Consider the following 11,871-nt stretch of genomic DNA (forward strand, 5'->3'; position numbering starts at 1 on the left):
CAGTCTCACACACTCACCCAGTCACTCACATCTGTGGACAGTCTCACACACTCACCCAGTCACTCACACACTCACACCTGTGGACAGTCTCACACACTCACCCAATCACTCACACCTGTGGACAGTCTCACACACTCACCCAGTCACTCACATCTGTGGACAGTCTCACACACTCACCCAGTCACTCACACACTCACACCTGTGGAGAGTTTCACACACTCGCCCAGTCACTCACACCTGTGGACAGTCTCACATACTCACACTGTCACTCACACACTCACACCTGTGGAGAGTTTCACACACTCGCCCAGTCACTCACACCTGTGGACAGTGTCACACACTCGCCCAGTCACTCACACCTGTGGACAGTGTCACACACTCGCCCAGTCACTCACACTTGTGGACAGTCTCACACACTCACCCAGTCACTCACACTTGTGGACAGTCTCACACACTAAACACTCACACCTGTGGACAGTCTCACACACTCACACCTGTGGACAGTGTCACACACTCACCCAGTCTCTCACACACTCACACCTGTGGACAGTGTCACACACTCACCCAGTCTCTCACATCTGTGGACAGTCTCACACACTCACCCAGTCACTCACACCTGTGGACAGTTTCATACACTCACCCAGTCACTCACATCTGTGGACAGTCTCACACACTCACCCAGTCACTCACACCTGTGGACAGTTTCACACACTCACCCAGTCTCTCACACACTCACACCTGTGGACAGTGTCACACACTCACCCAGTCTCTCACACACTCACACCTGTGGACAGTGTCACACACTCACCCAGTCTCTCACATCTGTGGACAGTCTCACACACTCACCCAGTCACTCACACCTGTGGACAGTTTCATACACTCACCCAGTCACTCACATCTGTGGACAGTCTCACACACTCACCTTGTCATTCACACACTCACACCTGTGGACAGTCTCACACACTCACCCAGTCACTCACATCTGTGGACAGTCTCACACACTCACCCAGTCACTCACACCTGTGGACAGTTTCATACACTCACATCTGTGGACAGTCTCACACACTCACCCTGTCATTCACACACTCACACCTGTGGACAGTCTCACACACTCACCCAGTCACTCACACCTGTGGACAGTTTCACACACTCACTTAGTCACTCACACCTGTGGACAGTTTCACACACTCACCCAGTCACTCACACCTGTGGACAGTTTCACACACTCACCCAGTCACTCACATCTGTGGACAGTTTCACACACTCACTTAGTCACTCACACACTCACACCTGTGGACTGTTTCACACACTCACTTAGTCACTCACACCTGTGGACAGTTTCAGACACTCACCCAGTCACTCACACACTCACCCAATCACTCACATCTGTGGACAGTCTCACACACTCACCCAGTCACTCACACCTGTGGACAGTCTCACACACTCACCCAGTCACTTACATCTGTGGACAGTCTCACAAATTCACCCAGTCACTCACACACTCACACATGTGGACAGTTTCACACGCTCACTTAGTCACTCACACCTGTGGACAGTCTCACACACTCACCCAGTCACTCACACCTGTGGACAGTCTCACACACTCACCCAGTCACTCACACACTCACAACTGTGGAGAGTTTCACACACTCGCCCAGTCACTCACACACTCACAACTGTGGAGAGTTTCACACACTCGCCCAGTCACTCACACACTCACACCTGTGGACAGTCTCACACACTCACACCTGTGGAGAGTTTCACACACTCGCCCAGTCACTCACACACTCACACCTGTGGACAGTGTCACACACTCGCCCAGTCACTCACACTTGTGGACAGTCTCACACACTCACACTGTCACTCACCCAGTCACTCACACTTGTGGACAGTCTCACACACTAAACACTCACACCTGTGGACAGTCTCACACACTCACACCTGTGGACAGTGTCACACACTCACCCAGTCTCTCACACACTCACCCTGTATATGACACTGCCCACATGAATGTGCACTTTAAATGTATTCATTTGCACATGAGTGAAGACGAAAGACAGAGGTTTTCCAAATTAAAGTCTGAATGAAGCCAGAGGGAGAAACAGAGTGACCACTGCTGGAGCTGGTGAGTGTCGTCTTACATGTGAGAGAGACATGAGGGAGGTGGACTGTGTTTGAAAATGAAGCCCTTTGCTCTTCTCTCTGTGTGACTTAGGGGCTATCTTTGGAAAGATGGCTGGAAAATGGGAGTGTTGCTTTTTGGGTTAGTTTCTTTTCTTTTCCCTAAAAACTAGTGTATACTCACTTCATTCTAAAAAATCATCTACTCCAGCTTCAAACCCTTTATTTCAGAAGTAATGTTGGATGAGCATGTGTTGGAAAATTGTTTTCTTTAGACAGACCTCTGAAACCTGTTGTTTTCTCTTTCGAATGGGTTTTTTTTTTCTGAGAACACAGGTTTCACTTGTGCTTTCTCTTTACAGTGGTTTCATATATTCAGTTTTTATATATTCAGCTGAATCTTAAAACGCATAGACACCTTTACTTCATCACTTTTTTTTTACCATAAAGACACAGCAGGGTAACTCTACCACAGTCCCACAGCTTGACAACTATGCATATCTTCAGCAGGATGTGGTTTAGAAACGTGTGTCCATACACATGATGTACAGAGAGCCTACAAAGCAAAATACTCATGAAACACAGCCTGCACATCTACCTACCAAACTGCACTATTCTCCACTTTGTGATGCATTCTCTCCCCATGTTTTACAGTTAATTACAGATAAGGTAAAATACAGGTGCTGGTCATAAATTAGAATATCATGAAAAAGATTATAACTGACAACTAATGAAAACCCCAAATTCAGTGTCTCAGAAAATTAGAAAATTACTAAAGACCAATACAGAAAAACAGATTTTTAGAAAAAAAAAGGCTGGCCGACTGAAAAGTATGAACATGTACAGCAGTCAATACTTAGTCGGGACTCCTTTTGCATGAATTACTGCAGCAATGCGGCGTGGCATGGAGTGGATCAGTCTGTGGCACTGCTCAGGTGTTTTGAGAGCCCAGGTTGCTCTGATGGTGGCCTTCAGCTCTTCTGCATTGTTGGGTTTCTCTTCACAATACGCCATAGATTTTCTATGGGGCTAAGGTCAGGAGAGTTTGCTGACCAATTAAGAACAGGGAGACCATGGTCCTTAAACCAGGTACTGGTAGATTTGGTACTGTGTGCAGGTGCTAAGTCCTGTTGGAAAATGAAAACTGCATCTCCATAAAGTTGGTCAGCAGCAGGAAGCATGAAGTTCTCCAAAACTTCCTGGTAGATGTGGACCAATACCAGCAGATGACATGGCACCACAAACCATCACTGACTGTGGAAACTTTACACTGTGGATTCTGTGACTCTCCTCTCTTCCTCCAGACTCTGGGACCTTGATTTCCAAAGGAAATACAAAATTTACTTTCATCAGAGAACATAACTTTGGACCACTCAGCAGCAGTCCATTCCTTTTTAGAAGTGAGGCACTTCTAATGCTGTCTCTTGTTCTTGGCATAAAGAATGTGACACTGAAATCCATGTCTTACATACGTCTGTGCGTGGTGGTTCTTGAAGGACTGACTCCAGCTGCAGTCCAGTCTTTGTGAATCTCCCCCACATTATTGAATGGGTTTTGTTTCACAGTCCTCTCCTGGGTGCGGTTATACCTATTGCTTGTAGAATTTTTTCTACCACATCTTTTTCTGTGGACAGCCAGCCTCTTTACAATGATCTTTTGTGTCTTGCCCTGCTTGTGTAAGGTGTCAATGGTCGTATTGTGGACGACTGTCAGTCAGCATTCTTCCCCATGATTGTGGAGCCTACAGAACTACACTGAGATACCATTTAAAGGTCTTTGCAGGTGTTTTGAGTTAATTATGAGCTGATTAGAGTGTGGCACCAGGTGTCTTCAATATTGAACCTTTTCACAATATTCTAATTTTCTGAGACACTGAATTTGGGTTTTTCATTAGTTGTCAGTTATAATCACCAAATTAAAATAAACACTTGAAATATATCAGTCTGTGTGTAATGAATGATTATAATATACAAGTTTCACTTTCTGAATAGAATTACTGAAATAAATAAACTTTTTCATGATATTTTAATTTTATGACCAGCACCTGTATATAGTCACATTATGTTTAAGAGTGTGTGAGTGAATATATATGTTTGTGTGTGTGCGAAAAGGCTGGCGCCCACTCCAGAATGTGTCTCCACCTTGTGGGGACCACTTGCACCAGCCCTTCACAGGGCAACACACATTCACTCACACATCGAGCATATATCGGTCCACTGGCATAAAAAGGCTGACACACCACTAACTGTAGACCCCTGCTGGTCCACCATCGGAGCACTCAGATTACTGTCCTGCACAGGATAGAACTCATTTATAATCTCCTCACACAGATTTTACACTCACAGAGACTTTTATTCTGGAAAACACACTAATACAAGTATCACCAACAACTCTGAGAGATATAATAATGAGTGTAAGACTGATATAAAATGATTGAATGATAAAAATGTAGACACTGTGCTGATTTAAATGATTTACTGATCTTATTTATAAACACTAACAAAAAGAACCTAATGAAGGAGAAAAATGTAAATTGGACTGTGAATGGAAAAGTGCTAAAATGTGGCATTTTGTCTAAAACTCTGTTTAATCAGCAGCGGTCCGCCCAGAAAACGCTGTGTAAAACACTAGTGGACCTCCACCTGTGCCCTCAGTGGGTCAACAGTGGTCCGCCCTCTCCTTGCTGTCAGGGGTGTGTGTGAGAAAATGTTCAGAAATAGTTTGGCGGACTTTTATTTTGATACCGGCTCACTGAGGTGAAGCTGGCTGCTCGGGTCAGCTGCTAATAGCAGTGTTTTGATGAAGCTGAACTATGATAAACTCCTTTAAACCTCGCTGTTTTTTAGCGGTTTTATTTTATACTCTTGGCTTTGTTTATGGATCCATGGGAAAAGCAGATAGCTTCAGACGAAAGGTGATGTTTTAATTCATTTTTATTAATACTTAACATTTAATATGTTTGTAGAAAACTTCATACATGGAAGTTAGATATTTCTTTATGATGGAGCAACTGAGTATTAATTCATAAGCGTCACCTCCCAAATGACTGTATTCCTATGTGTTTTAATGTTTAAAGGTGAATTTCTCACAGATTAGAGGCCTGCTGCTTAGATACAGGTCTCTAGCTATAAACAATACACTACAATATAAAAGTCTTTTTATAAAAAAATCATACAAAATTTGATCATAAAATCATTAATGTATTTTAACAGATTTTTAGAGATTAACAACAGAACCTGAGGTTCCTCAGAATGAGTTTCAGGGACGTTTATCTGCACAGGTTTCACTTCTGCTTTTCATTTCAGAGATTAACCCGTTCATGTCCTCTGTCTACACACCCCTGAGAGCGGACCGCTGCTGATTAAACAGAACTTTAGACAAAATGCCACATTTTAGCACTTTTCCATTCACAGTCCAATTCACATTTTTCTCCTTCATTAGGTTCTTTTTGTTATTGTTTATAAATAAGATCAGTAAATAATTTAAATCAGCACAGTGTCAACATTTTTATCATTTAATCATTTTATATCAGTCTTATACTCATTATTATATCTCTCAGAGTTGTTGGTAATATCTGTATTAGTGTGTTTTCCAGAATAAAAGTCTCTGTGAATGTAAACTCTGTGTGAGGAGATTATAAATGAGTTCTATCCTGTACAGGACAGTAATCTGAGTGGTCTGATGGTGGACCAGCAGTGGGCTACAGTCAGTGGGGTGCCAGCCTTTTTATGCCAGTGGACCGATGTATGCTCTCTGTCTACAGATCAACCATAACATTAAAACCATCTTCTTGTTCCTCCATTCACTGTTATTCCTCTGAGCTCCACAGACCTCACACCAGACACCCTGCTCTGTATAGTTTAGGACCCCAACAGAGCAGGTATTGTTTGAGGCGGACGATTCTCAGTGCTGACGTGGTTGTGGTGTGTTAGTGTGTGTTGTGCTGGTGTAGAGTGGATCAGACACGGCAGCGTCTGCTGGAGTTTTTTAAACCCTGTGTCCATTCACTGTTCACTCACTTAGACACGCCTACCTCATTGGTCCACTTTGTAGATGTTATAAATTGCTCCTTTTAAAGGCTCTGACTGTCTGTTTACATCCTTCTGTACACCCTCAGGTGTCTCTCGAGTTGAACCCTGGTCTAAAGCCTTCCTCCACAACGCCCCCTGGAGTGGACCTGCTGCATGCTCGAGCTGTGGGGGATAATGACACGCTGCACTTCTTATTCTGCACCGTAGGAGCTCCGGGGGTCCTCCTGGTTCACACCAACTCCACACAGTCCTCCGTGACAGTCAACTGGCCTGTCTTCCTCAGCCGTAATGCCTCGGGAAGCTTAAGGGTGGAGCCGGAGGACAGCGTGCAGTACAGCAGTGTACTGGTCTTCACCAGGGTACAGCTGGCTTCCTCCTCTCACTGTTCTTTGTTGTTGCTACTCTGGGCTCAGCACGGCAGAAACTGCACTATGTAACTTCTGGAGGAACTATTCTATTCCCTCCCCCTCTCCATTGATTTCAGTAAGGTGCATTACATTAGAGGGTAGCACCTGGAGCCAAACAAACCAACACATTTTACCTAGTGTTCTTTTAAATTTGAATTCTTTAGACAAACCTGGGACACACTGGAGCAGCTGCACATGAGCCTCAAGTCATCATGCCTGTAGCCTACCAGTGGGGTATAAAGCTCCCCAGTGAATCCAGGGGACATCCATCTAATCCTGACCTAATAGAAACTGTGACTGGATGCCATTGTATGTTCACAGCAGTGTTCCAGTATTTATTGTTTATTTCTGGAAGGAATCTTTTGTCAAACAAATGAATTACAATGAGAAATCTGGTGTTTAATATGTTTACTTTTCTTTATCCGTTTCTTGAAGCTGTTGGAGTATGATGATTTGAATAACACTGCAGACCCTCAAACGAACGAGTCCATTTTCCTAGAGTCATATAACCTTCAGGACTTCTCCTGGAGCGACATGAACAGCACCCTGAACCTCACACTGAACACAGTTAAGATCTGTGGGAGGAACAAGAGCTACAGCTTCAGCAATGGATCACTCTGTTTACAGGTTAAGTACTGATACGCCGATAATAGCCTGAACTTTAGGAATCGACTCAGGCAAAAACATAACTGAAAACACCGCAAAGTTGAAGTAGTCTTACTTTAATTTCAGTTCCATTTCAAACGGTGCAGCAGCTAAAACCTGACACAGTTCCACCTGAATTATCACAGCGCTCTGGAACCATTTCACCTTAGAATGCAGTAGTTGAATTCTGCCACATTCCACCTTAACTAGATCAGGACTTAAATTCTGGTGCCATTCCACCTTAAATAGTGCAGTAGTTGAATTCTGCCCCATTCATTTACATTTACAGAATTTAGCAGACACTCTTATGCAGAGCGACTTACATTCCACCTTTATTATTGCAGCTTATTTTCTGGAACAATTCCACCTTAAATAGTGCAGTAGTTGAAATCTGCTGCCATTCCATTTTAATTACCACAGCACATACTTTCTGGTGCTATTTCACCGTAAAGGGTGCAGCAGATATAGTGTGCAGCCATTTTACAGGATTGAATGATGCTGCAGATAAATTCTAGGGCTGTTCCACATTAAAAAGTGCAGAGTAACATTTTGCCATATACACACATTTAAGGTGGAACGGAAATTTTAATAGCAATGTAGAAAATAAGATGCTAATGCTGTTTTGTTGCAATAGTTACATATAAACACACGTGGTTGGTGTGGTTCCTAGCAGAAAATAAATCTTTTACAGATAATGCTAAAGTTAGCATTTAACAATAGGCTAATAGTGGTCTGTTAACAAGATTGAAATTACGAGATCTTGCTAACTAGTCCTGACATTTTTTTCAGTGCCTTTTTAAAATTATCCTAACACATGTTCCTAATTTACTCAATCAAGTGTTGCTGGAGGATAATGAAGCTAGCAAATAATGAAAGATTATTAGCAGCATGGTGCTAACTGCATGTGTAGATTATCACACACTGGCGTAAAAACCTTAGCATTGTTCTCTAGTTATGCTAATGAAATATCAGCCATGGTGTTATACTTTTATGTAAACCTTGCAGTATGTGTGTTTCGTTAGCCTTGTATCAAATCAAAAGCTAACATAACCACTGAAACCTAGCTAATAATGGACAGTTAGCTTTTGTCAGCTCCGGTGTTCATGCTAATAGTTAATTGCACTGACGTATGTGTTGTTTTTGCAGTTTTCCGCCTTCGAATCCGAGGGTCGTGAGGAGGCGTGGCCTAGCCTCCCTCACACGGCTAACACCTCCCAGCTGCATGTCTGGTTGGAGGGTGTGATGCCGAGGGCCAACCAATCACGCTTCGTCCTGGAGCTGCAGACTGTGAATAGAGCAGGGTTTCAGACTAAAATAGACGTCCACAGATTCATTGATGACGAGTACACGCCATCAATATTCCAGGTGAGAAGGAGACCTTCGAAAATATAGGCTACTACTCCGTCCGAGAAGTAAAACACACGGTGAAGTTTAGCCAAGAGACTTTGAACCTAAGATACTTCACTAAGCCTAGTCCTATATCCTCCTTTCAATGCAAAATCACAATTAAAAATACTGTCGTCCACTGTCTGGGGAAACACCCCTCTGTGTTTAAGGGTGTGTTAACATTTCTAGTCCAGTTCCCTTTGTTTGGACCAAAAAAAGAGCCCTGGTTTGGTTTGAGTTCACACTGACACACTTATAAAAAGTCATATATAAATATTTATAGTGTGAGAGTTGTCAGTTGGGCTTAAAGCCCTTACTGGGCTTGTGTGTGTTAAACTTAGTGATGTTTTACAACCTGTACACACAGTGAGAGATAATCAAACAGATAAAGAGTCAAAACACCACCAGAAATTCCTCCCCTGCAGGAACCCTAGCATCTCCGCCACAGAGAGAGACGTCAGGGGGTGTATTTGGATCATTTGTTTTTATCGCTCTCTGCTCCCTCACCTCAGGATTAGTGTTAAATCCTGGGACATGGCTTCCTTTGTTTGGTTTGTGTTGCATTCACATTGGAACCGAACTGCACTAAAGGTAATGCAGAAATGGACAGAGACCCTCCTGCTCGGGCCGTCTCAGTTGGCTTTGTGTTTCACACTTACTCTAACAGTGAACAAGTCTGAACACACCCTGACTCTCCAGAGAGAGGAGTCTAGAAACTCACTTTTGAAAAGATCGGAGGAACAGACAACCCGAGGACTTCCTTAAAAACCGGAACACTGTCACTCTTTCACTTCTGTGTTTTCAGTCTGTGTCTGGTTTTGTATTGAATTTCCCTCTTTCACGTTCTCTGTCTTGAGGTCTTTGGCTTCTCTCCCATAATCTGTTCATATTCTCTCTCTCTCTCTCTCTCTCTCTGTCTGTCTGTCTGTCTGTAAGGTATCTGAATGGCAGTCGTCCCCTGCTAACTCCACTTCATTTGTTGGAGGATTTTCTCAGTGGAAGCCGGTGGCTTATCGAAAAAAGACGCCTGTGTTGGAGGACGCTACGCCGTGTAAAAACTCTCCACCCACTTCCCTCGATCGTCGTCCTCCCTCAGCCCTCGTCTCTGCCTACTTTACCCACAATCCCATCATCCACGGCATAAACATCAGCTTCAGCGTGGCCGGAGACCCATTCTACAGCTCCACCCACTTCCTCAGCTGGTCTGTTTACACTTAACTGTTTTTAATTGTATTATATCATCACTGTCCAAAGAAAAGTCAGTATCTCTGTGTTTGTGGATGTTTACTAAATCATTTGAACACAGCAGCTGTCCATTACACTGGGTGTAAATGTCATGATGAATGACCAGTAGAAACACTCTTTATACACTGACTTCTACTAAGTTAAGACAGTTTTTTCCATTTCCTGTAAAGCTACTGTTTTGCAGATGGATGCATTTCATTGGAGAGTGAACTACACTGTAACACGCACAGCTCCTCGCTCCCTCTACAGTGAACTACATCAGTCATAAACTACACTGTACACACACAGCTCCTCGCTCCCTCTACAGTGAACTACATCAGTCATAAACTACACTGTACACACACAGCTCCTCGCTCCCTCTACAGTGAGCTACATCAGTCACAAACTACACTGTACACACACAGCTCCTCGCTCCCTCTGCAGTGAACTACATCGGTCACAAACTACACTGTACACACACAGCTCCTCGCTCCCTCTGCAGTGAACTACATCGGTCACAAACTACACTGTACACACACAGCTCCTCGCTCCCTCTGCAGTGAACTACATCGGTCACAAACTACACTGTAACACGCACAGCTCCTCGCTCCCTCTACAGTGAACTACATCAGTCATAATCTACACTGTACACACACAGCTCCTCGCTCCCTCTACAGTGAACTACATCAGTCATAAACTACACTGTACACACACAGCTCCTCGCTCCCTCTACAGTGAACTACATCAGTCATAATCTACACTGTACACACACAGCTCCTCGCTCCCTCTACAGTGAACTACATCAGTCATAAACTACACTGTACACACACAGCTCCTCGCTCCCTCTACAGTGAACTACATCAGTCACAAACTACACTGTACACACACAGCTCCTCGCTCCCTCTGCAGTGAACTACATCGGTCACAAACTACACTGTACACACACAGCTTCTCGCTCCCTCTGCAGTGAACTACATCGGTCACAAACTACACTGTACACACACAGCTTCTCGCTCCCTCTGCAGTGAACTGCATCGGTCACAAACTACACTGTACACACACAGACAGCACTAGAGTTCAGATTCATACAGATGAATAAATAGAAATGATGTGTGTTAGAAATATATACTTCACTCTTAACCTCTAGTTTCAGGACGTGTGTAGTGCACTACAGAGGGAGGATGGAGTGATTTGGGATTAAACCTCTGTTTCTCTCATGTGTTTTCATGTCTATTTTAAGAGGTACTATTGCCCCCTACTGGCATGAAAATGCAGTGGTTTTCATAGTTGTCTGGACAGGGGATATTTTCAAAACAGTCTCAGTTTTTAAACATATCCGGATCTGTGTGGACGGAGCCTAAATATATTGATCTGTATTGAGTTTCAAGTGTAGTTATGAAATTGAGCTCTCTCTCTCTCTCTAGGACTTTATTGATGGGTATGGGGACTCCTCCCTCTGATTTCTTCTCACCACTTGTGATGGCCATCATGGCCATCGGACTGGGAACACCACTCGTCCTCATTTTGGTGGGTGGGGTTTACGTCTGCATTCGGAAAAAGGATCCCTCGAGCTACGAGCCAATCAACTGACACTCTGGATATGGAGGTATATTTGATGCAAAACCCCTGGGCACCTGTGACAGTGAGATTTGTAGTTGTAGAAAATAGTCACACTTGTGTATCAGTAAATTTAAAGTCACAGAGAAAATCTTTTACAAACCTGTAATTTTTTTTTCCTCTCCCACAAATACAACTTAACAGTTACACCTTCACACACTCTTCACTGCAGCTGCACAAATCCAGTTCTACACACACAAGTACAAAAACATCATACGCTCACAGTTCTGCTCCAGTTGCAGCAGTAAATATGGTGCAAAACACATTCACACACTCGTATAAAACTTACACATTCGTAAATCAACATGTGAATCTGTGCAGTGCGAGTCACACACCTGTAGAAAGACTCCTCAGAAATATAGATATAAAAAAGTTTTTTTGGGGGTGATATTTCTCTTTCACAAACACAAGTCCGTCTCCACCGTCTGCACCGGCTCCAG

The 11,871-nt window shown here is 43.6% G+C and overlaps 1 protein-coding gene across 1 annotated transcript; it reads left to right on the plus strand.

Annotated features, from left to right (window-relative positions):
* Window positions 1-4,861: 4,861 nt before the first annotated feature.
* glmp (glycosylated lysosomal membrane protein) lies at window positions 4,862-11,470 on the plus strand. Its single transcript, XM_066669265.1, has 6 exons — window positions 4,862-5,035; window positions 6,239-6,511; window positions 6,995-7,186; window positions 8,351-8,569; window positions 9,527-9,792; window positions 11,239-11,470. Exons 1-6 carry the CDS (start codon window positions 4,934-4,936, stop codon window positions 11,402-11,404), a joined length of 1,218 nt encoding a protein of 405 aa, XP_066525362.1. The 5' UTR covers window positions 4,862-4,933; the 3' UTR covers window positions 11,405-11,470.
* Window positions 11,471-11,871: the final 401 nt, after the last annotated feature.

Source organism: Hoplias malabaricus, chromosome 4 (genome assembly GCF_029633855.1).
Source record: "Hoplias malabaricus isolate fHopMal1 chromosome 4, fHopMal1.hap1, whole genome shotgun sequence".
Classification (NCBI taxonomy): domain Eukaryota; kingdom Metazoa; phylum Chordata; class Actinopteri; order Characiformes; family Erythrinidae; genus Hoplias; species Hoplias malabaricus.